General features: G+C 44.9%; 1 protein-coding gene across 4 annotated transcripts in view; it reads left to right on the plus strand.

Moving 5' to 3' along the window:
* The first annotated feature begins 351 nt into the window (after window positions 1–351).
* The window catches only part of gria4a (glutamate receptor, ionotropic, AMPA 4a), a 79,364-nt gene continuing 52,978 nt past the window's right edge, over window positions 352–26,737 (plus strand). For all 4 annotated transcript variants that reach the window (XM_036537815.1, XM_036537818.1, XM_036537816.1 and 1 more), the window contains exons 1-2: window positions 352–654; window positions 1,705–1,863. In XM_036537815.1, the coding sequence (XP_036393708.1) occupies window positions 567–654; window positions 1,705–1,863 (247 nt within the window). In that variant the 5' untranslated portion in view covers window positions 352–566. The remainder of the gene's footprint in view (window positions 655–1,704; window positions 1,864–26,737) is intronic.

Raw genomic sequence — 26,737 nt, forward strand, 5'->3', positions numbered from 1 at the left:
CGTGCTCCAGAAATCGAAAGGAGCATTACGTCGGGGTGATAATTCCATCAAAATGCAGTCAGCCAGTTAGAGTACCATAACCAAGGAGCTAAATGCTGTCACAGCTGCAGGAATCACTTAATGAAACTGTCATGGGGCACGCGGAGAGTTGTCTTGGTTTACAGAGCTCGGCGATACATGGTCAATGGAACTGAATGAGTCGTAGTAATAACGAGTTAGAGGAAGGGAGGGGAGGAGGGAATTTGAGGGAAGAGCAAACGGGAGCGAATGTGTATGTGCGTGTATGAGAGAGAGAGCGAGAGAGAGAGAGAGAGAGAGAGAGAGAGAGAGAGAGAGAGAGAGAAAGCGCATGTCTCATCTCCATGCAGCCACTAGACGCTCCTCACCACTGGCGAGTCTCTCCCCCATCTTGCATGTGAAACATTTACCCCCGGACAGAGCCTTTCCAACGGCTGTGGACAGTGCAGGGAAAATCACACGGAATGGATTGCTAAAACTCGTTTTCTTGTCATTTTTCCCGCATGTCACCATCCTCAATGTCTCCCAACAGTTTTTAACTAAACAAAATGAGGATTACTTACCAACAGCTTCTCTTGCTATTTTCTGGCTTTTGGGGACTGGCAATGGGGGCTTTTCCAAGCAGTGTTCAAATTGGTAAGTAAAGACAATTAAAAATGTACAATTCAGCTGAGGAGCGGTGAAGATGGTGGTAAAATACCGTGGGTCTGTTTTGCTCTGGGTACACTTTTTGCAGTGTCCTTTACTACATACATGTATTGGTCTTTCATTTTACGGAGTGGCTTAAACGAGAATTTGTCAATGTGGATAAACTGAAATGGGCTAATTATTCATGTATTTTAATGGTGACTTTCCTTCAGGTTGTAAAACACTGCATGCGTTCGTTTTCTACGTTTGTGGTGTTTTTATTGGTGTCCAGCACTCATAAATGTTTTAGTATGCTTTGTTCTATTCAGTTTTAAAGCGGCACTGCAGCATTCTTGCCGTCGGTCTTTGACGGGATGCCCTGCCTTATGATACTATCAAATCATTGATGGGATCCGTTGAAAGTTTCATATTGCACAGGATCACTGATTAGTATTGGCGTATTATCCATGTTTCCCATAACCTGTATGATTTTCAGTCACATCTTCTTTTTTTTTTCACCGAACCGGGAGGTGGTTTAATTTATTCCAACACTGCATCATTTATTGTGGAGTACAGAAGACGTGGTCTAATGAGATTCTGGTAGCTGACTCTGCCTTTCATGTCTCACGGAGCCGCTGATAAACTTAATACGTTAAATATGGTCCAATGAATTCACAGAAACCCTCATTTACTCGACAACGATATTTGCATATCACTGCAGTGCACTGCTTTCCTTTGGTTATTAAAGGTAACTGACAGTGTAACGGATTCACTTTCAGGCAAAAGCAGGGAACAGTTCATGGACTGGATTTAATCTGATTTGCTCGAATCCGAATCTTAATTTATGCATTTAGTGTGTGCAGACTCGATCTAGTTTATTGCATTCTGTGTGTATTATAGTTAATCATCAGATTAACCAAGATCTATAAACACTTAAGTGACATTGTCTCATTATTTGTGAAGGGATTTTTTGCTGTTGTTTTATGAGAGCCATGCCTTGCTCAGTTCGTGCTGTTTGCCCCTCTCCTCCCCTCTCCCCCTCTCTCTGTCTCTCTGCAGGCGGACTGTTCATCAGAAACACAGATCAGGAATACACTGCGTTTCGTTTAGCAATCTTTCTGCACAACACCAGTCCCAATGCCACAGAAGCGCCTTTCAACCTGGTCCCTCACGTAGACAACATCGAAACAGCCAACAGCTTCGCTGTGACCAACGCCTGTGAGTACATCTGATGAATTGTGTCAATCATTTGATTGGAAGCATGTAAAGGGGTCTGCAGAGTGACTTTGGGGTGCTGAGGGGGAAGGCAAGAGGAGTTGAGGTGGAGGTTTGGGGTCAGCCCATCAGACCAGTCCATAAGGATGCTTCTGTTTCCTGTGCCAGGACATCAGTGTGCAGGACCAGTGCTGCACAATGTCATGCATCCAAGCTGTGTCTCTCATCCAAGAGTCTGCATTAGAAGATGTGCAGATCATCAATACTGAGGGTGCTTATGCATACAGTGTAAACCCAGGACACCAAAAAATATACATGCATAAATGCATAGAATTGAACACGGATACATGCAAGCACATACCCCGCAAGCAACCATACATGTACACTCACTTACACGTGCACTCACACACACATACACAAACATATGCACACACGCTGTCTTCAAGGACAATTACTTTAGGTTTTTATTCTTTACATGTGTGGGCCGATGTTCTGTTCATTTTTGCCACTCTGCAGTGCAGGCTAAGCCGAGCCGCCTAATGTTGTTTTAAAAGCCGCGGCTCGTGGGTCCTGGTTGTGGCATTTGGAATAAAAATAGTAGGTGCTGTGAACGGAGTGAATTGTGACATGCCCCAGGTGGTCGGGATGTGACTTGTCCCTGGTTTTTAATGACGCCACACGGAGACCGCCCTCCCCAGTGCGTCTGGTTTTTCGTCGGTTCCCATCACTTCATCAATGCTCTCTCTAAAGGGGACCGTGAGCGTGGCTTTGCACTCACGTCACTGCATCCCCGCCTGGTCTGGTAGCCAGTGTTTTCGCTGTTGTTTCCTGGACCTGTCTGCGGAGTGAACCTGACCTGCTCTGCCTGCACCGGAACAGTTACCTCTCGGTTATTGTTTTATCAGAAGGATTTCATTTCTTGTAAGGGATGTATCTGCAATGAAGAGCGAAACCATTAACTTATTAGTTTCTATCAATGGTTCCATTTCCAGAGGCAATGACAAGGGAGAAAAGCAATTTATCATTTCTTTTTTGCAGAATGATGAGAAAATCAATAGCTAAATTAAGTACTGAACCTGTGTGTGAACGATGGTTATGAAAATGGATATTCTGAAAGCTCAAGGATCAAAAGATGCTCATATCATGATGTCTTTTATGAAATCTGTTTCACTTAGTACGCATGTGTTTCTCATCTGATTTGAGAGTCACATTTTTCCAGAATTGGCACTGCAGCATTTAGAAATATTTTTTGGAATCGAGGAATCAAAGTCAAGCAGAAACCCTTGCTTTGCAGAATTGTTAGAAAGCCTTCTCCTCTTTGTATTCATACATTTTTTTCTTTTTTTTTCTAAATAATGTGTGTACATTACAGTACCTCAGAATGGCTGTACCATTTCCTGATGTCTTCTTTGAACTCTTCATAGACGGGTCCAGCCTTTTTCACCAATGCACAGTTGCTTACATGCTAATGTTGGCAATTCACAGTGAAATGCTAGTATCACTCAGCAGCAATGACTCTCTCATTCTCAGTTTCACCAGCTCTGAGTTTCTCCTGCTGTCACCAAGATCTGTGTCTAACAGCATGAGAAACAGAGAGAGAGTGAGAAATGATGCATGTGTCTGTGTGTGTGTGTTTATGCACGTGTTAGTATGTTTGTGTGTGATTGCATTTGTGTCTGTGTATGCCAATGTATGTATTAATCACAGGTGAATCTGGTTTTTGCTCAAGAGTGGCATTGAGGCGAACCTCCAGCAGATGCGGTCAGGTTGTGTTCTGGTGCCTCATTCCCTCAGGCTGTGGGTCTCCAAGGCCAGAGCATCCAGTGCATCGGGATCCATCTCTGCTTCCTCTTAATGGTTTTGGTGTCAAATGCCAAGGATTAAAAATAAAATCATAGAAAAGAAGAGAAAATAACAGGAACAGAAACAAGGCAGAGCTGATAATAAAGAGGGCAAGTGGTAAGGGAATGAGTGTACTGCGTGTCCCTTATGTTAAATCCCAGTGGAATCCAGGCAACCAGAAGCCCATGGTCCACTGGCTATAGGACAGGAGGATCCATGAGATCGAGTGCAAAGCACTGTTAGGGACTCCCCAGCGGGTCGCTCAGCTCGGCTGCACAAACATTCCCAAACCTCATTAAAGGAGAAATGGCTGATCCCATTTTCTCTTTCTACGCCCCAAAATGGGCCGTCAGCCTAGGGCAGCGGTGCATAGCGGGTCGTGAGTCCGTCTGAGGATGAGGTGCAGATAGATCCGTGTCGGGGAGCAGGGATCGGATCCCAGCCCTCCCTCCGTGCGCATTTATATCCCTGGCACGTGCGGCTAATGCAGAGGACCGGCAGTCAGGAGCTGGCTGAGAAGGAATGAATATTCATGATAGGTTAACATTCAACATGCAAGGTGACGTGAGCGGCGGTCAAGCTGGGTCGCAGGTCTCTTCCTCCCTCTCTTTTCCCTCCTTCACTCTATCCCTCTCAATTTCTCTACCTCTCGTCCTGTCCTTCTTCTTCACTTTCTTTCCCTCTCTGTCTCTCTGCCCTGCAATACTGATGACGGTTTGAATCACAGAGCCATAACCTTTAGCACAGCGGGACACCACTGCGCATGGCAATCAACCTCCTGCGATTTGGCCAAGAACTGAGGAATGATGGGAAGTCAGGAATGCAAGCAAGCCCAGGAAATGATTGGTTCCCCTCTTTGGTCTTAGAGTCACAAGGACCCATTCCTGGATTCATGCTGTGCCCCGTCTATCCATTGTGCCAGAGGTGGGCGACCATGGAGGAGCAGCAGTGCTCACTGGCTCTGGCCATTCATTGGATAAATTATTGGGCTTGATTAGTCCAGATGGCACAGGTTGGAGGTATTCAGCAGTAGAGAGACTGAGAGAGCCATTGAAAGCTCACCTGATTGTGGCCATTTAGGAGAAAGAACTTTTTCTGCCTTGTCGGAACTTGTCAGATCCCTCACAACGGAGCTCCTGATTTCAGGCCAAAGAGGAAGGGTGTTTCATTTCTTCAGACTTCGCTGTACCTCCCCACAATTTTCCTGGACCGCCCACATTCTCACCCTTGACACGAATGCCTTGTTCTGGGCCAGAGTTCTGAAGTGTTCTGAGCCCTGCAGACTGCCAGTACAATATTGGAAGACAGGTAGTAAACTTCCAGAAATGAGCTTTTCCAAAGTTCAAACTAATATTCATATGAATTCTTATGTATTTACAGAGATGCATAGACTAAATGTGTGTAGCTGGTACAAATTGAAACAGATTTGGCCAATAAAATCAAAGGACTTGGAATGAAAAATTCAGCATATATTTTCCTACAAGATTTGAGTTTTAATTCCTGCCATGGCAGCTATTCATGGCATTGAAGTTCAGGTGAATGGGGGAAATCATATCAGACTTGTGTAGCATGCAAATGTGTGTGGTGTCCATAGGATTTTCCTGCACGATTTCTGAACCATGTCATCCAAGTGCCGTTCTCTATTGTATAAATTCACAAGAAGAAGAGAGATAAATTGAAGAAGAGAGAAGATGCTGCTCTCTTTGTACACTTGTTCACATTACTCTATTACGCAATTACTGCTATTATGCAGGATTTGTTTTTTGTTTTTTGTACCTTTTGTGGGAGGGGTCTGGTTGGTTTATTGCCTCAAGTATGTTGGGCTCGAGTGTGCCCAATGACACTATTACATACCTTCTTTGGCATCACTGTCTTCTGCCGAATTGCATTTTGGCGTACCACTGGTACACTTGTCTCACCACATAAAGGTTTTTTTGAACCACGGGTGGTATCATGCTGTTTTTCATGGCAGAGAGGTCCCTTTCAGCCCACCTCATTTCCCCCCACCCCAGCAACTGACAACTGCCTCCCTCATTAAAGCTCTCTGAGACTCGGCTCCCTGTGCGCTCTGAAAGGATGCGAGTGCTGGGTGTCACCAGACCGGCGTGCCCCCTCAATGTCTGCAGTGTCCCAATGGCAAGCCCTGTGGCAGATCTGCTTCAGAGCCAGTGTTTCATTCAGCAAACCCCTCTTCTGAACGTGTCTTTGTGCCCCTCTGGCTGCGGGTATCATGTGGCCCATCTCCAGCCTGCCACACTTACACAGACACACAGACACACACACACACACACACACAGAATCACCACCTGGTGGGTCGCACGTGTTTCTCCTTCACCTAAGCAAATAAATGCCGTACCTTCTACATGCATATTCATGGTCCTGATGGCAAATTCTCCTGATGTGTGTGTATGCACTCACTGGTGTGCATATGAGCGTGTGCGTATGTGTTTAGCTGAGGGTTTTCTCTGCATTGCTGTCATCTTTTGTTCTGAACGATTGCAGCGTGATAGCATGAAGATGGGAGGCAGGCCTTCCACTATCAGTGGAAGGAGAACACGTGCCTTTGCTTCACCTCACAATTTCCACCTCGCATAAACTGCCCTTCTTCAGTTTCCGATTTCTGTTTTTTTTTTTCTTCATTTTGCTCTTTTGACCAGACAAATGCCATTGTTTTAAATGTCCCAGGATGGTTGAGTTTGACAGAGGCAGATGGGGTTCATGTAGGAGCTGAGATGAAGGTGTGAGCAGTGCACACAGATGGTGCTTTCAGCGCTCCACCACAGGTCAGTTTGGCCTGGCAGTGAGCCTCTTTCTGAGGGTGACAACGCTCTCCTGGGCAGGCTAGGTTAATGGGAAGTGGGCAGGAAGTCTTTCCCCTCTAACGAGGGATTAGGCAGCTGGAGAGGGAGATGAAAGAGTAGCGGGAGGTGTCTGTGCAGTAAGGGGGGGGGGGGGGGGGGGGCAAGCTCATGCTAAGCACGGCAAGCTCAGAAAGCTCACACAAAACCAGGTGAACAGAACCCTAGTTAGCCACATGGATTTACAGCAACTCTGAAACTGCTGGAGATTAGGGGGATGGTAACTCCTAAAGCTAAAACCTGAGCTAACTAAACTGGAACTTAAATAAAGAGGAATACTTTAAAGAACTAGTTTGTTTCATTGTGGCTGTGTGTGTGTGTGTGTGTGTGTGTGTGTGTGTGTGTGTGTGTATGCGTGTGTGAACATGTGCCTGTCAGATGTACGGATCCCCCATTTTGCGAGCAATCCATTCAGAATTTGATACTGTCATTATAGCCTAGGCCTGGCATTCTTCTCTACTCTTGCACTCTTCTTACAGATGCTGTCACACCACGCACTGTCCTTCAGACTGTAGGGAGACATATTTTGCAGCATGAAAGGACACAGCACTATTGATAAATTTCCCCTTGTCAGTTGTACTGGGACAGCGGGGGGAAGCAGGACTGTGGCTGCCTTGTCTTTGGTAGATGTGCTCTGGTGCAGTGTTGTGTCAGGTTCCACTGGAACTGTGTGTATGACTTTGCTGGAATGGCTTGTGTTGGGCTGTCAGGCAGCGGGACCTGAAACGAATGCAGCCACCACTAGTCTCTGATAAATGATGAGTCTGGATGAAAGCGTTCAGCTATTTTACATTAATTTTTTGCCTCGATTCATTAATTTATTTTCCCTGCCAGCACAAGGAGTAATACATTAATTGTTGGTTTCATGACAACTGTACTCTCTTCTCTGAGAATCGCTGTTGATGCTATTGATGGCTTCACTTTGTCGTTTTGTTTATTTTCTGGTTATAAATCTCATGTGGTAGCCAATAAGGAGTATGACCCATTTGGCATTTGTTTTCTTTCCATTATTGCTGTTAGACTGTCATCTTTATGAACCTAGTTGTGTTTATTCAACATTATTTCAACCACTTTTTGAAATAATTTTGAATAATCTTTAAGGAGTAAGTCAATGGCCTAATCATTAACACAATGAATGTAGTTGTATCTTTCTGTAAGTGTGATTGTCTTTATTGTTCAAATAGTTTATATGTTTATATAGTTTATTTCTTAGAATGGATGCTTACAGGTTGTTTCAGAGGCCAGCTGAAAGAATCAGACTCGTTGCTTCAGATGCAGTTACAGGGTCTTATGCTTCAGATTCACTTTCATTAAAATCATCTGATTGGCTTATCCCATTTACTGTGCAGACTTCACTCGATTCACACTCCATAAACATCTGCGAATCCACACTGAATTCTGCACTGCATGACACAGTGAAACATAGCCATAGATGCTCGTAAACAGAGCTCTGTCCATGGTCCTGAAAACACAGCCAGGCTTCAGGACTTGTGTGATCGCACAGCTGCTATGAGGATGGAACCCACAGCGCCACGGAGGAGGCTCCGTTCACTTCCTGCCTCTCTCCAGTACCAAATAAACGACCTCATCAGGTCCCCTTTTCTGTGTAAGAGTGAGCCCTCCCCCTCCAGAGAATCATTCCTCAACTGTTACTAGTTTCAGAGAGGACCTGGGGGGGCTGTAATGGCCAGATTAAAGCCATTCATCTCAGTGCTTTGTCTCTGCCCTGAAGGATCAGCGCTACTTCGTTTGCATCGGGGTTAAGTGGCCAACGTGAATTATTTATTTCTAAAAATACATTTCCCAGCACTTTCTGCTGAGTACAGAAAAAAAAGACAAAAAAAAAACTTTCAATCTGCTATGACACGAGATTAATTCAGTGTGACTTTTTTAATTTACACATATTTTTTACAAGTTCATGTTACACCTCTAATTTGTGATGTCTCTCAGTGCATACCTGATTAAATCTGCATTCTCTTTGTGTTCAGCTCCTGACAAGAGCAGGCTGCACTTTTAAAAACTCCTGAGAAATAATTGCAGAACATCTATCTCTCACTGAACAATATCCTTGAACAATTACCAAGCATTGCCTTTTGTAATTACGATACATGTCACAACACAGTTTTGCATGTCGGCAGTGGTTTTAATTTTTTTTTCATTTTGTGTGTTTTAAATTTACATTGATTCATTTAGCTGATACTGTCATGCCGAGCAATTTCCAGAATAAGATACATAAAATGCACACAATTAGGAGACATGCATAATAGCATGTACCAAATTCATCGCCACGTTTGGGTTGTGTTATTTGTTGAAAGTGATGATGGATTTCAAGCCTCGTCTGCAATCATTTGCAACAACAGCCCAGTGATCTTAACGGCCTTCACTGTGAGCTTGTGTCAGGCTGATTGCCTTGTAGATTTTGTGTGGAAAAACACAGCGACGTTTAATAATGATGAGAGCTGATCCCTGCCATTTGTCACCGTCATGCAGAGGTTGACCTTTCCCAGCTCCAACCGGATGCTCAGACAGGAAATTTCCCCTGGTGATATGGCTGGCCCCAAAGGACTTTCTTGGTTTTAATGGGTCAATGACGAGAGAGTGCAGGGGTCTCTTGACCTTTAACCTCTGCACCTAGGCTGCCTCTCCAAGTCAAGCTCTCTAATGTCTATTATTAGACCCAGCCCTTTGGCTTAATTAGGGCTGAACGAGTCTCACTGTGTGTCTCTGCACAAGCAGTTACATTATTTATTTGCTTGGCAGATGCGGTTATTCTGAGATGACTCCCACAGCTTGCCTTTTTGCAGACTATCTATTCATACAGCTGGATATTTCACAAAACAGTTCAAATTCTTCACCCAAGGGTACAACAGCTGTGCCCCATGCTGGATTCAAACCTGCAATGTCCTGGGGACAGTGTCCAGTGTCCTAACAGCTTTTTCACAGTTTCAACCAACAGAAGACTTGATTCAATGAGGTCTGCCTTTGGGAACAGGGTTTGAAAATTGCATTTTGTCTGAAGCTGATTTTTCTAAAAGCACAGCCATTTGATCCCTAAAAGAGGGGTTTCTCTCATAGGTGTCCACCATTACAGTTCATTATTTCATTAACCAGTGACTCTTAAAATCTGTTTATAAATCGATGTCTCTGCATCTCCAAGATCATATCTGTCCAATGGTATCTATCTATATAGAAGATAACAGGAACAGATGTTGAGAGATACACTGAATCCTTTGTCTGAACCTTCAGTGAATGGACATGAACTCTATAGTATTGAATTTCCCCCTAAAACTGTGCTGTGTTGTGAGTACAGTTGTTCCCCATCACCTAGTGCAGTCCCAATCCCCGTGTGTGCAATATGTCCTTGACTTAGCAAGAGACGCTCCTGCCTTTACACATACTCACAGATCAGCTAAAAATGTGCTTATGGAGACGGTAATGAGTCTGGCAGAGCCCCAGCTGGGAGAGGATGCTTCGGCGTTTCGCCTCACTCTCAGCCGGGCTCTCATTGTTCCCGACATCACGCCGTCCTGCGCAAAAGCGCCGGGTGACGCCGCAGGCGGTTCTGCGAGCCACAGCATGGTGCAGTGCTCAATGGAGTGGCCTCCCAGCCAACAGGATGCAGGTTCAAATAGCAGCTGGGATGCTGTTGTTGTACTCATGAGCAAGGCACTTGGACAGCTGCATTACATATATAAGAAGCATATAGGTAACATGTTTTCATTCTGACACGGGTCCCCCCTGGGGCAAACTCTGAAAGTCATTTAAGTTCACCCACCTGGTCATGGAGTGAAGGACACTGGTGTAGATCCATTGGTAATTTGCAGAAGCAACCTGATTATGCATTTAAGAGGGCCATCCCTGTCAGTGTAGACTTCAGTTGTGCCCACACTCCCTGCCCTAAGCCAGCACTTCCCACCTCTTGTTTAATGATCTGTCACCCATGTGAAGTGTGGAGCCTTGTGGCTCTGCGCCCATGCCATGCTTTTTTTTTAAACATCACCAAGTCAGCTTTTTCAGAACTGCTTGCTTCGGGATGCTGTCACGCACAGAAGGCACGGCGATGTGGCTACAGTATCACCCAGCCTTAGAATTCCGAAACCTCAAATTCCGTGACGCAATGCAATGAAGAGTCGATTTTCCTGGGCAACACAGTCATAATTGGATTTGAGAAAGCTTCAGAGCCTTCTGCTGTGACCGCCATAGTCGTCTCTTATTGTATCACGTGAGACATGCAATGATATGTTCCAGGGGCTGAGCGGCCAGTACGGAGTTGTGAGGAGAAGCAGGGCAATCTTGTTATTATTTCACTGTGGACGGCTAATGCTGTAGCACCGTCTGCACGCTCAGGGAGTTTCCATGACAGTCCTGCCTAACCAGCTTTCCCAGGATGTGGAGTGTGGCACCCGTTTGGCCCTCATCCGTGCCCAGGGAGCATGTGTGACTAACTAGCTGAGGCTTTCCCTCTGAAATCTGGGGAAATGACATCCCTCTGTGAAATGAGAATTCCTCCCAATGAATTAGTTCAATGCAATTGAGTTTGCTTTGTTAGAAATGTGGCGAACCATTTGTGCCTTCAATGTATACATGGAGTGACTAACAAATTCAACAGACAACTCTCTCTCTCTCCTTCTTTCTCTCCACTCTTTCTCTCTCTCTCTCTCTCTCTCTCTCTCTCTCTCTCTCTATCGCTCAATAATTCTCTACCTGCCTCCTTCACCATTTCCCTGTCTCTCACTCACTCTCTCTCTCCCTGTCTCTCCATCTTCCCTCTTCTATTTCCCTCTCTTCCTCTTTCTCCTGGGTATGGTCCTGGTAGGTAAATGAGGCAGAAAGACTAACTGATGGCTCCTGGCAAAGATTTTCCTGTGGAAGTCAATCTTGGAAAAACTCCCCACTGAATCCCAGAGTAATCAGGCCTCAGTAAGGATGCCAGGAAAGAATTACAGAGTCAGTCTTAATAAATAAAAGTGACATGACATTGGAAAATCTCAAGACATACCCTTTAGTGGATGTACCTCCAAACTAATGCCCTGGAGCTGCGTAGTATCACATATGGCAGAGGATCCGTACATATTCAGATATGTGAAATGAATCTTGATATCCCTGTGAAAGAGGATATTTATTGTAATGTGAAAAGGGGATCCATGATGAAGGGGATACAGTATGCATGGTACTGTTCTGATCTGTGATGAAAGGGAATCTCCAGATTGCACTTTAATTATAAGGATCTTTGTATGGCCACATGGTGAAATACGGAGGAACCGCCAGTCCTCTGGCTGAGTGAGCACTGCTTATGTGAAATTACATTAGTGCACTCACAGAAATGAATACGTGCATCAGCTGAGAGCGTATTCTGAGGGAGAGTGAGACGTGGAATACGCGCTGCCTCACATCTCTGACATTTACCATGGTCCTTCATTTTTTCCACTTGTTTGGCCATGCGCTCTGAGCATTTTTTACAGTAAGTGCGGTAAGAGCTGCTCTTCAAAACAAAGTGAGCACATCCGTGATGTAGGTTAAAATGTATACATTGTGTAAAGGCCGTATAGTCATTTCTTTAACGATGAGTGACACGTGGGATGGAAATGTAATGTTTTCCTAGGGGTTTCAGCAGGAGTGGCATGCCGTGCCGGCTGATTCAGAGGACCTCACTGGTCTGTGTTGTCTGCCCCGCTTTCTACAGCATGAGTCACGGTGGATTCCCTCACTCGTGGTCCCATCCCTCTCCCAATGACCCCATAGTTCAGCAATTGCCCTCAGAAATGTACAGAAATAATCTTTTCCACTGTTTGCTCTGACTTTTGACCTCCCCACATTACATATTTTATTGAAATGTCAAAATGCACGTGTGCTGCCTTTCCTGAGTGTTAGATGTCAGATCTCATAGTAAGCATGAATTAAAGCAGGCATCTAATGCAAGATGACCCTGCAAGAACTGAGACCTTCTAAGACTGAATGCTGGAGCTGAGAACGCAAATGCATATAAATGTGCATCCCAAATGTGCTTAAAACCAGTGTGCTATAAATATGAATTGCTAATAAATGAGTCCTTCACATTTCCTGCTGATCTCGGTTTCACTTTCAAACCCAGATGTGGAGAACAGCGCTTGCTCATGGTCATAGCATTTGACTGTATCAGCATGTGGTCATAGGTGTGGGTTTGTAAAATGAGTAGGACATAACACATTTGTACTGCTGTTGCGGATGTTTTCCACTTTAATCACACAGCCATGTGACTCAGCGTGAGGTAGCATTGAACTAATTTCTGTTGCAATGTTCAACTGGCTAAATAGTGCCATAGGAGCATAAGTCCATCTCAAAGCAGTGGAACTTAATGGTGACCCAACATAACAGAACATATCCTTCCTGCCTACCATGCCCAGGGCAAGCCAGATTCCAGGCGCAAACCAGCCATTTCTGTGCAAACAGGGTTTCCTCAGAGATGGTTGATTTACAATCTGACTTGCAACTGGAATAATTTAATCATTTTAAGGAGTAGAGTATTTTCATCCACATTCACAGGGCTATTGCGTCGTATGTGTGCGTGAGGGGTGTGTACACGTGTGTCTGGGTGTTTGTACACATATGTATGAAGGTGTGTGAGGTGTGAGCAGTGGATGTGTGTGTGTGTGAGAGAGAGAGAGAGAAAGAGAGAGAGAGAGAGAGAGGGACTGCACTTGTGTTCACCAATTACTTGTGTTCTCTGATTACTTCAGTTTGAATGAGCTTTTGTCCTAAGAATGAAAATTAATGCAAATGTCGCGAGACTGTTTTCGCATGCACACTGTTGACTTGACCCTCAAGGTTGGTCTCGCACAGAAGGATTCGTTCATTGTCAATTTATCAAATTTAATTGATTATGTGTAACACAAAAAAAAAACCATAGAGGCTTATATAAAGCTAAAGCACAGCGCTGAGAAAATAAATAATACTGCAATTAACTTACTGACATATGATAATATGACACTTGGTTTGAAAATAAATTACTTATTTAAACTATAGTGACACAAAGTAGAATTTTTTCCTCCATCACCCTCAGAGTTTCCTCCAAGGCTGTGTATTTTTTGGTGGTACCCTGTTCACAGGCAGACGAGCAGACTGACAGACAGCCATACCCATGGGGGTGATCGCATAACCTCCACTCACCAACAGGTGGCAGACATTATGAATGACACAGAAACAGGCGGACAGACACAAACAGGATGTGAAATGTCGAGACGTCCAAGATTCTGATCTGAGTTTGCAGCACAGTTGACAGTCTGTTTATCTATTCATCTGTTCAAAGTCTACAGGAGGGGAGAAAAAGACACAGTCTACAGTGAAGTTTTTTTACAGAGGAAGAACAGATTATTTCAGTCCACAGTGAGGGGTATTTACTGATAAGGAACAGGGGGTTTCAGTCTACAGTGAGGGGTATTTACTGATGAGGAACAGGGGGTTTCAGTCTACAGTGAGGGGTATTTACTGATGAGGAACAGGGGGTTTCAGTCTACAGTGAGGGGTATTTACTGATGAGGAACAGGGGGTTTCAGTCTACAGTGAGGGGTATTTACTGATGAGGAACAGGGGGATTCAGTCTACAGTGAGGGGTATTTACTGAGGAGGAACACAGTCTACAGTGAGGTTTATTTACTGAGGAGGAAGAGATAAATGCTATCTACAGTGAGGTGTATTTACTGAGGAGGAACAGAGGGTTGCAGTCTACAGTGAGGTGTATTTATTGGGGAAAAGAAGCATAGGGTTGGAGTCTCCAGTAAGGTGTATTTATTGAGGAAGTGAACCAGAGAGTTGCAGTCTACAGTGAGGTGAATCATTGGGGGAGAGCGGCGGGAGGATATTGCTGGAGATAAATCCCAGCTGAAATAGTGCTTTAATAATGCTTGTTACAGACTGTAATGAGGTCACAGTCTCACTGTCTAGGTCTGATAGAGATTTATAGAGATGAATTTACTCTTTGCTATACTCCTGTATTTCAGCACAAGAATGTCCCTTTGAGAATAGAGGGTTTTGCAGGGCAGGTGTGTTGCTGTGGTATAACATGTGTGGCAACATGAATGAAGCACTGTTGTGTTGATGGGACTACCCTGGGTGCCAGAAAATCATAGATAATATTCCTGTGATGGAAAAAAGCTTTTTGACTCCATTTGAAATGCAGGTGATAGCTTTATATTATGCTTCCAAAAATGACTACAGCAGAGGTCATGTCACCTGGGGATTTGGCTAATTTACTCTAGGATGTTATAATAGATCATCTATTCCTGTACAGTAGTTCTATGTCGAAGAAATACTAGAAAATCGTCTGTTTTTCTTGCCTTTGCAAGCTTGGCAGTGAGCAGGTGCAGTGTGTCATTCAATGTGACAAGGCAAAGGCTAGTGATATAAAAGTACAGAGATAATCATATGGTGTTTATTTGATATATGATATTAAATTATTCTTCCTTCCAAATCTGAGATGAGCTGTGAAAACAGGGCCCACCTGTGCTCCTGAGAGGTAGCATGTGGAGCAGTGGTGAACATCTGTTCGTGTGCGTGTGTGAGTGTGTTTGTGTGTGTGTGTATTTGTGCTTCTGTGTGTGCATGCATGTATGTATGTGTCTGTGTGTGCGTGTGTGTGTGTGTGTGTGTGTGTGTGTGCGTGCGTGTGTGTGTGCGTGTGTGTGGGTGCAAGCATCAGTATGTGTGTGTGTGTGTGTGTGTGTGTGTGTGTGTGTGTGTGTGTGTGTGTGTTCAGGTGTGCGTGCATGAACATGTGTTTGTGTGCATGTGCGAGCATGTGTGTGTATGTCAGTATGCATGTATATATGGGTGCCCGTGTGTGACGCTTTGGTGTCCCATGAAGGGCAATTTCCTTCTGCTGTGTAGCAGAGTTGGAGGGCGGCGGGTTAATTTCTCCTAATAACTGTCTACATCCATCTGGTATATGACAACAAAACTCGTCATCAGGCTCGTTGGATATATTGCAAATAACTGTGGGGAAAAGGCACCTCACATATTGCACTGGTTAGTTAAACAGCATTGATACGTTCAACAGCGATCATGACAGGTGAATGCAGGGACTCTTAGAGGACTCACTGACCCTCGGATAGAGTTCACTTTTTTATGCACACGTTCTTCTGTGGTGAACCTGCTCCTCTTACAGTGGGCTGATCTGGCAAAGAGATTATCCAAAACTAGGAACCCCAAACCAGAGGGGAAGTGAAGCAGAGGGAAGAACCCCTTTCATTTTGCTAATACGGAATAGGTCACAGCAGCTCCCCACCTCCCCAACTCAGCTACACCCATCCCACCGGGACCGTCGCTCATTTGATTCACAAAATTCTTATGGTAATCATCTGCATCTTCCTGAAAAAAAGTCATGCATCTCCCAGAGCGCAGGAGGTTTTAGAGACAATTAAAAGGAGGAAGAGAGGAACGTCTCACAGTGCCGACAGCAATTACTTCTCTGTGGGAACGTGTGGTAATTGGAATGTAGCGAGCCTTATAAGGCAAACATATCCCATTTGTCTGTTCTCTCCCTGTGCACCCCACACCGCGCTTCCACAAGGTTTTCCTGATCCCTAACGATGCTGATAAAGGAACACATCAGTCCTTCCTTGAAGGGTGATTATTTTTTTCTACATTGGCTCCATATCTACGATTTTCCTGGAAGTCAGACTGCTTAAAGTGGCATTCACACATGGAGCTGAATGACATGATGTAAAGTTTAGGCATAAATGACTGGATGGAGGCTGTATGACTTATCCTGTGTTTTCTGAAAGGAAGAGGGCCTGGCAGCAAGATAAAAATGCATCACCGTGGTAAGAATGACTGTAACACTTGTCTTTGGTCTTCAGCTGCAGAGTCATAACTTGATGGGGGGATGAGTCTTCGTGGCTAGGCGAAGCCATCGATTCCTTTTGGTCAGCGCTGACCCGCCTATGAGAGGCCTGAGTGCGAGAGTCCCAGCCCGTGGCTGCGCTCTGCGTCACGCCCTGTCTGCTGTAGCCCCGCCCCGCCCCGGCCCAACGCAGGCGAGGGGCATCTCCCGAGAGTGGCACAGAGGGCAGCAGAGGTGACGGCCGCCTTATCGGGGGCCCCGCAGTCATCGTGACCGTCCCGCTGCGGCTGCTCTGTGACTGACCCCCCTGCCAGGCGCCAGGAAGCATCCCTGTCACAGGCCAACAGCGGGAGCTGCGTCCACAGCAGCCAGCCCCGGTCACCGTCAGAGAGAGAGAGAGAGAGAGAGGCAGAGAGAAGGGACACAGAGAGAGAGGGGGACATATATAGAGAGAGGAGAGAAGGGGGGATTGGAATGTGCTGAGACAGAGAAGAAGGCAAATAAAAAGACAAGTAGGGAGAGAGAGGGAGACGGATGGACAGAAGCAGACCGACAGCAGTGCTGCCAACTGCCTCTATTGTGTGCTATCTCCTCATTGAATTGTGTGCCAGTATTCATTGTAATGGACATGATCAATCATTAATAAACACAGGCAGGCAACTCAGTCTGCCTATGGTTTAGTGAAGTATGCAAATCGGTCTTTGCTGTGGTGTGTGGCCAAAGTTCAGGATCACACATGTGCCGTAATTGTACTTCTGTGCCTGTAGGATTTGGGCGCTGAGTGCTGCGAGTGGGCGGGCTGGCTGCACTTGGGCATGACTGTCTTTGTTGACCTCCAAGTGCCTGTCTTGTGCTGTTTTCTGACCACACTTCCTGCATGCCCCACACCTATCTGTGTGGAATTTTCTCCGAGAGGAGGCTGTGCACTGTATAAAGCACCTCTCCATAATCTAATAAGAACTCTCCCCAGGGAGGAGACATATTACTAGATGTTATTGCTTTGAGCGGCTGAATTCTTCTCTCCGCCTGGGGTTGCCCCACATGCCCTCACATTCGCCATGTCCCCTTCACATTGCTCAGTGAGCAGGACAGCCACTGCAGCATAAGCAGTTCCTTATATGCCTCTGGACAGGGGATCCGTTTCTCCACTCACCTTTAAAACCCCCCTCGGTCCTGTTTGCGAACACTGGTCTTACGGTGTGTCACTGCTCTTTCTGTCTCAAGCTGGAGGAGCTGCGATTTTCCCGCTTGAAACGGCTTTCATTGAATGATTTGATTTATTTTTCACATGCCAGTCCGGGATCGCATTCATTACGGCCGCGGCGGCTGAGACGGGCCTCCTTCATTTCAGCCCACGGTTCCTCCACGCCGATGAAATGCCTCTTCCATTAAGGAATCCGACTGCGGTCGACTCATTTCATTACCGCCGGTCACGGTTACACCCCATAATGATGCCTCATTCAGAGATGACACCGTTTACCGGGATAATTAAATTGGCTGACTCCATCGTTAGTGCCTCAGCTGTACGGTATGTCTTGTATTTCCATCTGCTGAATGTATCTCCTGGAATGGGATCAGAAAGATGGAACAATAAAGCGGGTGTTTTACCGCAGTCAGACATACCACAGTCATGCCTCACCTAAGGCGTTTGTCTTTGAGGTTGGTGTGAGGCACATACTGGCAGGTATATGGCATGTATTGTTTTTCCAGTGATGGGGTGGTGGTGGTGGTGGTGGTGGGGGGGGGGGGGCAGCTTTAAATGGCAGCAAGGGCTGCTAAATGAAAAGTGCCGGGCTCTGCTCTCTCTGGAGGGATACCGCAGTTCCACGCTTGCTTGCCTTATAAAGGGCAGCCCTGTGGAAACCGAGTTTATGAATGGCTTCCAAGGGCTTCCTTCGGGTACAAGCATCTGGCCATCAATGAATGATGTCTGAACTGAGGAAGGGCACTCTTTCCAAATTAGGCCATGCACACACATCACACGAATGAGGTAAAGGAAAGCAGAGAAAAGCACGTCTGGGACCGGGAAGGACCTTTGATATCTGAAGAGGAAGTCCAGGATTGTGGGTCATCTGGGTCTCTTGTCTGCACACTTATCCTCCATTCCCTTGTTCAGGGCGTGAAGAGACGGCACTAGTCTGCAGATGGCCCCGCTCTGGAGAGAGCCCTCCAAAGCGAAAGACACAGAGCTGCAATCTGCTAAATGACACTCATCCACTATCAAATACAGTGAAGCTGCCCTCGCTTTTTTTGGGGCTTGTCTCAATCAGTGCTATTTGCTTATGTCTGGCACCGCCCACTCAGGGGTCCGGGCCAGTCACCCTGATGAAAGGGCCGGCTGCCATGATGTGAGGGGTAGCCGTCAGCCCCGGCATTCGCTAGCGCATTGCTGTCCTCACTCAGTGCATTTTAAAGGTTGTCCCTTCTGTTACATTTACATTTACAGACGCTTTTATCCAAAGCGACTTACATAGCTTACAGTTCTTTACAATGTTATCCATTTATACAGCTGGATATTTTACTGAGGCAGTTGTGGGTTAAGACCTTGCCCAAGGGTACAGCAGCAGTGTTCCAGCGGGGATCGAACCGGCAACCTTTCGGTTACGAGTCCTGCTCCTTAACCACTATGCTACACTGCTGCTGTTCAGCTCCTGCCTGTCCATGATGATGATGATGATGATGATGATGATGATGATGATGATGATGATGATGATGATGATGATGATGATGATTATTATTATTAGTGGTAGTATTATTATTATTACTTTGTCACTTGTGTCTTCAGACTCACTCATTTTACATTTTTTTAATATTTACTGAAACAGCGTGTTAAGGACCTTTTTGAAGGTCACGCACAGTATGGAAACCTATCTCCATCCAGTTACAAACCACTACTCGACACTGAGTATAGTTGTACCCCTCCCTAGTTACAGTAGTGCTGATTTGACTGTCTTTTGTCAATTACTCCATGGAAGCTGACACCCCCCCACACATACACTCTCTTCCTCTCCACCTCTCCTTTCTTTCTGCTCTCCTCCTCCTCTCCACCCCATGGCCCCCCTCCCCTCCACCTCTCCCCATCCTCCACCCGATGCCTCTGTCTGACTAATGGCCTGCATCGGAGAGCAGGGGTTGTGGGCCGGGGCGTAAACTGAAGCTGTGTGTGAAAGAGGGCCGGGAGAGGGGGAGCGAGCGTGCTCACGCTGAGCGCGCTTCGCGGAGCGGGGCCAGAAGGATTTATCACCCACTCGGCCTTTCATGAGGGTGCTTCTGAAGAGGACGGCAGTCTGGTCTGCCCTGGTGAAGAGCAAAGGCCCTCCAGAGGAGAGCTCTCTCCATCACACTGAGAGAATGAATCACTTCAGAGGGAGAGAAAGAGAGAGTCAGACAGAGGGACAAAGAGAGAGATGGAAGGAGTGATGTTTCGCTGTACAGAGGGGGGAAGAGAGCGGGAGAGAGAGAGACCTACACCTTAAACAAATCCATGACTGCTTTCTTCCTGCACAAAAGAGCGGAGGGCATAAACAAATGGCCACTTACGTCTAATGGAGCCGTTAGAGAATTAGAAGACACTCGAGAGGACTTTACCTGTTAGCTGAAGCAGGGGGAATTCATCACAGTCACACCAACGTTCATGTGTCTTTATTACCCTTGTCTGTTGATTGGGTAAATGTTGTATTGTAATGAGGGCACCTGAAACTCTGTCATAAGTCTCTGTCACACAGCAGGGACTCAGGGGAGACTACAGAGCATTTTCTAAAACCACCTGACTGTAGTATTAGTGCTCTACACTGTCCTTTCAGACCAAAGTAGTCCTCTAGATACATTACTGTTCAGTTCTGTGTGTTCCATCAGGTTGCTTCCTTATTATACTTAAGCTGTACATGCGCATGTACTTATAACAATCCTGAGTTCATGTTGGTGGGTGGGTACATAGCAAAGAGGATGCCTCAGGCTCTTCACTCCTGAAGGAGAGAAACTTAAAGCCATCATGTTGCTCTCTTCCAACCAACCAGACTTCAAATAGTTGTGATTCTATACCAGACAGCAGGTCCCTGTACACATCTGTGTGTTTCTGCAAGACACGTGTATTTCTCTGTGCTTCTCTGGTTCACTTATTTGCTTCTGAGTGGTGTGGCCTTGTTCAGGGTTGGTGTGTTTCTGCAGGACAGCTGTATGATTTTGAAGTAAGCCAAAAAGCAGCTGCACAAATTTAAGAGAAAAGGAAGCCAGTCACAAAACAGTTCTTTGCTCCTCACAAGAATCTCCAGTCTCAGCTCTGTAGGTGTCCTTATTGGGTGAACATGGTGAATGATAACTGCTGTGCATTACCAGTCTGGCATCAGCTACTGCTGCTCCCATTGATACACAGTCATGGGATAAATGCTCCTTCACACACTTGGCACTTCTCTGTGTTAGGACCCTTCTGATTTCAGTATAGTTATGCAGTAAGCACCTTTAACAACATGGCTCTCATTTGATAATTTGATCAATTTTCATCAGTATTATTAAGCTTTTCTTAAAAAAAAAAAAAAAAACGTCAGGAATCTGGTGAGTAGGTTTTGATGCCTAGAGTGGGCCAGAGCAGGACTGGAACCTCATCCATGCTGAAGCACAGCCCAAGCAGGATGGATGGGCTGTCAGCCAACACCACTGTGACCCTGTTCTCCTCCCCTCCTCCAGCTCCCCTCATTCCTCCCCTTTCTCCACCTCCTACTGAACTCGCGAGTTACAGCTAGGGAATGAGCGGGATGGAAAATAGGGTGTATGGAAGAAAGGCGGCGATGACAATAAATAAGGATAATATAATGCCCTGAGGACACTGCTGGGTGTGTGAAGTAAGGAATAGTGTTACAGGAGGAGCAGGGAGTGTTGCGCTCAATGGGGCCTGACGTCACCGTTGATATCATCCACAGGGACTTTGGGAAGAGGTGGAATCCCTGGCCAAATGGAACATGATGCAGTGAAAGCGGGGGGTGAGAATGACCGGATAAATATAGATTGCGGGGAACACCGGGCTGGGACAGGGCTGAGGACAGAGTGTAGGGAAGTGAGGCTGCAGCCTGTGGAGTGTATATCAATCTGAGAGCAGGAAGAGCAGCACCCTGCCGTCCGTTTCTGGCTTTTGGCCCAGCCCCTGGGTGGAGTGCAGGGTGGCGTGTGCTCTTCACCTGACCCATACTTTCACTGTCTCACTGTCTCACTCTTTGATGCTGGGTCTGTGCAATAAATCCAGATGGGAGGGGTGTAGCTCATGTCTGTTGTGGGGTACAACAGGAATGAAAGTGACCCAAGCGTGTGATTGATTGAAAGTGCGCAGAGTTTGACTGTTAGGCAGCAAAGTGCAGTACTCCGAATGCAATACAGAATCCTAAAATATCTGTTACCTTCTATGAGGCATTTTCAGGCCTGTTATACACCTGCTTCCAATCATAAAGGAGCCCTACAGCTCTGGGCTGCAAAATTACAACAGAGCAGATAGCACTGGAACCGAAGTATATACTGTGATTGGTTCACCATACAAGTAAAATCATATTCCTTCTGAGACAGAAGATTTAAACTGTTGGCTATAAACCAGACCAGATTCATAACTTGAACCGCAAACATCTTCCAATCCAATGTCATTGTGCTTCTCGAATTGAATGGCTTTGTGTCACGCAAGAAGTTGTTAAGTGTTCTGAATGGTTATGCTTGTGCATCTCTGTTTTCCCGTACTTCTTTGTATGAGTCAGTGGTAAGTCTCTCAGAGGGCAGAGACAGTGAGCCTGGAGCGAAGTGTCTTTTTGAATGGAGGGAAGGAATATACACTGCTGAAGGGGCCAAAACATCGTGAGACAGGCACAGCTTGCAGATGTGTTCGTAGCATTATAAATTGGGCACATCATTGTGGCAGAACTAGCTAGCATATCTGGCTCAGAGAACTAAATTACATGCTGTAGTTAACTGTCATATTTAATATTACAAAAAAGTCTGAGTCTGTACCCACTATGTAACCATTATGCCTGGGAAACGCGCAGAAGGTTCTTGTTCTCTGAGATGCTGCAGAAAGGTCGCTCTCCGGCTCTCGGCCCATGACAGATCTAGATTGTGGCATGGGTTGGAGGTAGTTAGTTGATGTTAGGTCTGTAGTTGAATGTTGTGCCACACATGATGCAAATGGAGGTTTGCTGGTTACCTGTGATAAAGAGATAATTTTATGAATGTCGTGAAGGTGGATTATTGTAAAATGGATGATTGCAAAAAAACAGACTGCCTCACCACTTTCACCTGTAATTATATTTGAACTAATTCACCTAAGTAAAAACATGGCATTTGAGTTGCATGTTTTCATTGGCAAATAGACTGGCTGCTCTAGCGTAAACAGGGCAATGTCTCTTAAAAAGTATCTAATAAGAGTCCATCTCATTAATTTAGCAAACCAATATTTGATCTTTATGGTGGTCTGCCATTTTTAATGTGAATAACCTTTGAGATCTCAGTCCCATACAATATTTTCTCAACATGACAAACCTTACCATTGGCTGGGATTTAAGCAGTGGGCAACAACATCTGTCAGACAGCTTCTTCTGAGAGGAACAGTATGATTTATCACTGTGTCTCTTATCAGAATTTTCCTCTCACATGCTGTTTGTAGCCTTTATTTCATGTGGATATCTTTTAGTCAAAATTTCCCAAGTCAAACATAGACTAGTGATGGAGGGTTGGTACAGAGATGCTAACCACTGCAATGAAGCCACAGCTGTGATTAAGTACTTGGAAGGAAAAAATACACCCTGGCTTCTGTGTCCATTTTTTGCTGTAATTAAAACAGGTATGGAACCTTTAGATTAAATTAACTGCACCAATGCTCACACCTGTGTATCTGTGCTTATCTGTCTTTTTATGTAGCTTTCATTCAAGAGAAATAAAAATGTTGAGAACTGTAGCAAAGCAGCTGTACTTTCGCCAGCTTTTGCTTTGGATCAGGACTTGTCCACCTCTCTCTTATCAGGCAACCAGGTGCATTTGTGTTGTAGTCCACAGAATGTGGCAGCCAATCAGGTGTAGCCTGTTTTTACTGCTGTGCAAAATAGTCAATCCACAATGCCGTATCCCTGAAAAAGGAAGGCTCTGTACTCGCCAATTCCTCTCCATGTGGGAGAGAATTCTGCTGGGTGATAACACCGTTATAGAGCTTCGTGAAGTGTTAACTGAATTATTCTTGAGCACTCAAAGCAGGACGCATCCGTGGTTTCATATTTTTATATCGCTGTGCATGTTAAACCCTCTCTCCGTTAGGCTGTCGACCATGTTTAACGTTGTTGTGACAAAAGAGGAGTTTGAACTAATGCTACCCCGGCACAAGCTTGCTTTCAGCGTCAATAAAACATCCCCCTCCAAAGGCTCTAGGTGGTGAATTCTTGACCTCAGTCTCTAGATTTGTTGCTGGCTGCCCTGAATTGTCGGCCGTTAATAATTATTTCATGTAATGCTGAAATGGCTTGCAGATAGGCACTTAAGGGCATCCCTGTAGTCTTGTTTTGCCCTTTAACCATGGGTTGTCGGTGCTGTACTCCAGTCTCTCTGAAGGCACAGAGGAGGGTTCTTCTGTTGTATGCATCATATGTCCAACAAAACCCCTTTCTACTGGTTAATTTTCAAATAATTGACTTTCAAATAGACTTTTGCTTGGAAAAGTGGTTCCAAATACTTTTGGAAAATTGGGTACATTTTTAGAAAGCAGCTCTCGGTGTAAGTTTGGTGCAAAAAAGATTGTGTAGGGGATATAAAAGCTTTACTTTGCTTACAAGGAAAAGGATAAATACATGCATAAATGTAGGCATCTTGATTTCTCTGAAATAGCTGGAGAATATTAAAAAACACGTTTGTCTTCCTCCTTTAATTGTTTTGCTGACCCCACATGTAGACAGTTGATTGTATGTATGGATGTCAAAGAGATGAGCTCTGGTGCTTCCTGAATAACTTCAGGCAACCATAGACTGCTTGGTGATCCAGCCCAATTTGAGCAGTGCATGTATAGTTAAACTTTCCATCATTTTGGTCTTATGTCGACCTTCAGAGACACAATATAAAACTCCCTTTGCAGGATTAAGCCATAACACTGGGGACAATGAGCAGAATTTTAGAGTGCATTTTAAGTGCATTTAAAATGCATTTAAAAATGTTGAGACACTCAAACTACTTGTGCAGCTCTCTGATTTTTCTGGCACACTCCACTGCACATTAGGAAAAAAATAATCACTATAAATACAGATATGTCTCCTGGGAGCACAATTAAACACAGAGAGTGTGTTAGAGAGATGGAAGAAAAGAAGGAGAGAGAGGTATGTGTGTGAGTGTGTGGGTGTGTGTTTGGGGGGGGGGGGGGGGGGGGTTCTGATATTATTTGGAAATTATTCACATTACTTTGGGTTAGAATTGATATTTGCATCAGTGCTGTGTCCAGAACAATTACCTGAGTATGTTGTTTGAATTATAACAAAAGCTAATTTTTCATCCATATCAGATACAGCCACATCATTCTTGCATACCTTGAATTGTATTTAGTCAGTAGAATCATTCAAAAAAGAACCATCTATTGCATGTGAAAGTAGGGAATGTACATATAAAAAGCAAATACAACAGAAAGTTGTGTAAGACAAAAATAAGTGAATGAAATTACATGGATTTACTATAATCAGTAGTTGCTACAATAACCCAAAAGTAATGCAGCATTCACTGCCTGAGTACAGTCCCCATACAGACCTACACTAACACCACAACCCTGAAATATCCTTTATAATACCCAACCTTTAAATAAACGCATAAAGATAGTGGTCTATTAAAGGGATGCTTTGAAATGTGCCTAATCAAAAGCAACGTACTGAAAAAGGAACAGTTACTGGGAATGGTGAAAATATATCTTAGGAGAACAGAAGAGATTGCAACCTTGAGGTGAACATTTCTTAACGATTACACAGGCATAAAGCATCATTGAGTTAATAAAAACACTCAAAGTAAAGGCACAGAACAAGACAAAATGGCCATGACCTGCATTCAGATGTGTGCAACATGTGCCTGTCTGAGGAAGACTGAAAGTGTCCTTGCTCCTATTAGCTTTGCACCTGTGTTATCATCAGAACACATTCACCATGCGAGCTTAAGACTATTTTTTTTCAAGGTACTGTATGTCTAATACCTGTAAGGAAGGGAAGTTCCTGTGTCAACATCAGGTGTCACCTATGTCCTGTGTTAACTTCAGCTGGGGTCGCAGTGTGGTCAGTCATGAGGTAACAGGTCTCATTCCAAACTGAAGGTTGAAGGTTACGGGTGTGACTCTTATATGGAGCGCTGCAGTGAGCAAGGTTATTTCCCTGAACCACTACTAGAAAAAAAAAAAGAAAAAACACCTGTGAATAAAATACCAGTCACCCTGTATAAGACCATCTGCTGAGTAAACACATAATGTAATCAGACTTAAAAGCACCTGCCATTTTATAGAGCATGGCAGCTGAATTAAATCTCATGGCCTTATTTAAACTTAGTCCTTTCATATTTCACTCACTCCCAGGCTCTCCTGCTCTCAGAAGGATAACTCCATTGTCAACATCACACAGGCTATGAGTGATTTAACCCCTTTTGTCTGGTCGGCTGATGGTTTGCAAACATGGAGTTATTACTCGAGTGCTGAAGACCAAATTACGTGTTTAGGTGTCCCAGGGGTAGGTATGAGCTTTTAAAGCCTGAAGTATAAAATCAGGAAACTGATATCACCACACAGTACCCCTGCTCTGTGTATGCACTGTACAGTCAGAAAGAGTGTACAGGGAACAGCAGTCAGTCTGGAGGAATTAAACAGATACCAGATGAGGATATGGAAGAATTTCCTTGATTGTATTTCTATTTTTTCATCATTGTGTATTCACTAACTGATCGAGGACTCCTTGAGGTAAAGCTAATGCGCTTTATGAAGGTATGTATTTAGGATTTCAGGCAAGGCGTATACAGTATGATGTTTGCCTCTTTCAGCATGGGCCGCATGTAGTGCGAAACAGTTGTGTTCCTGAAAATATCCCCCTCTGGATAAATCTGTGAATGTTGAAATGCTTGTTAAAACACATAGCAGAAAATTTTATAGGTGAGCATGCAGTGCTCTTGGATGGTATCATTTTTTATCACACAGACTTACACAGCAACGTAACCATGGGACTACCAATGAAACACATAGAGAGGTCGAGCGCTAGTGAGGTTCATTCTCCCTTCTCTTATGTGGCCCTAATGGTCACATGCTTTACAACATACTATGTGCTTCTATTTATTCCTCTTTCTTCTGGACAGGAGGCCCCCCCCCATTCTCCTCGTAGATGTTTGTGAGACGATT

This window comes from Megalops cyprinoides, chromosome 9 (assembly GCF_013368585.1).
Source record: "Megalops cyprinoides isolate fMegCyp1 chromosome 9, fMegCyp1.pri, whole genome shotgun sequence".
Classification (NCBI taxonomy): domain Eukaryota; kingdom Metazoa; phylum Chordata; class Actinopteri; order Elopiformes; family Megalopidae; genus Megalops; species Megalops cyprinoides.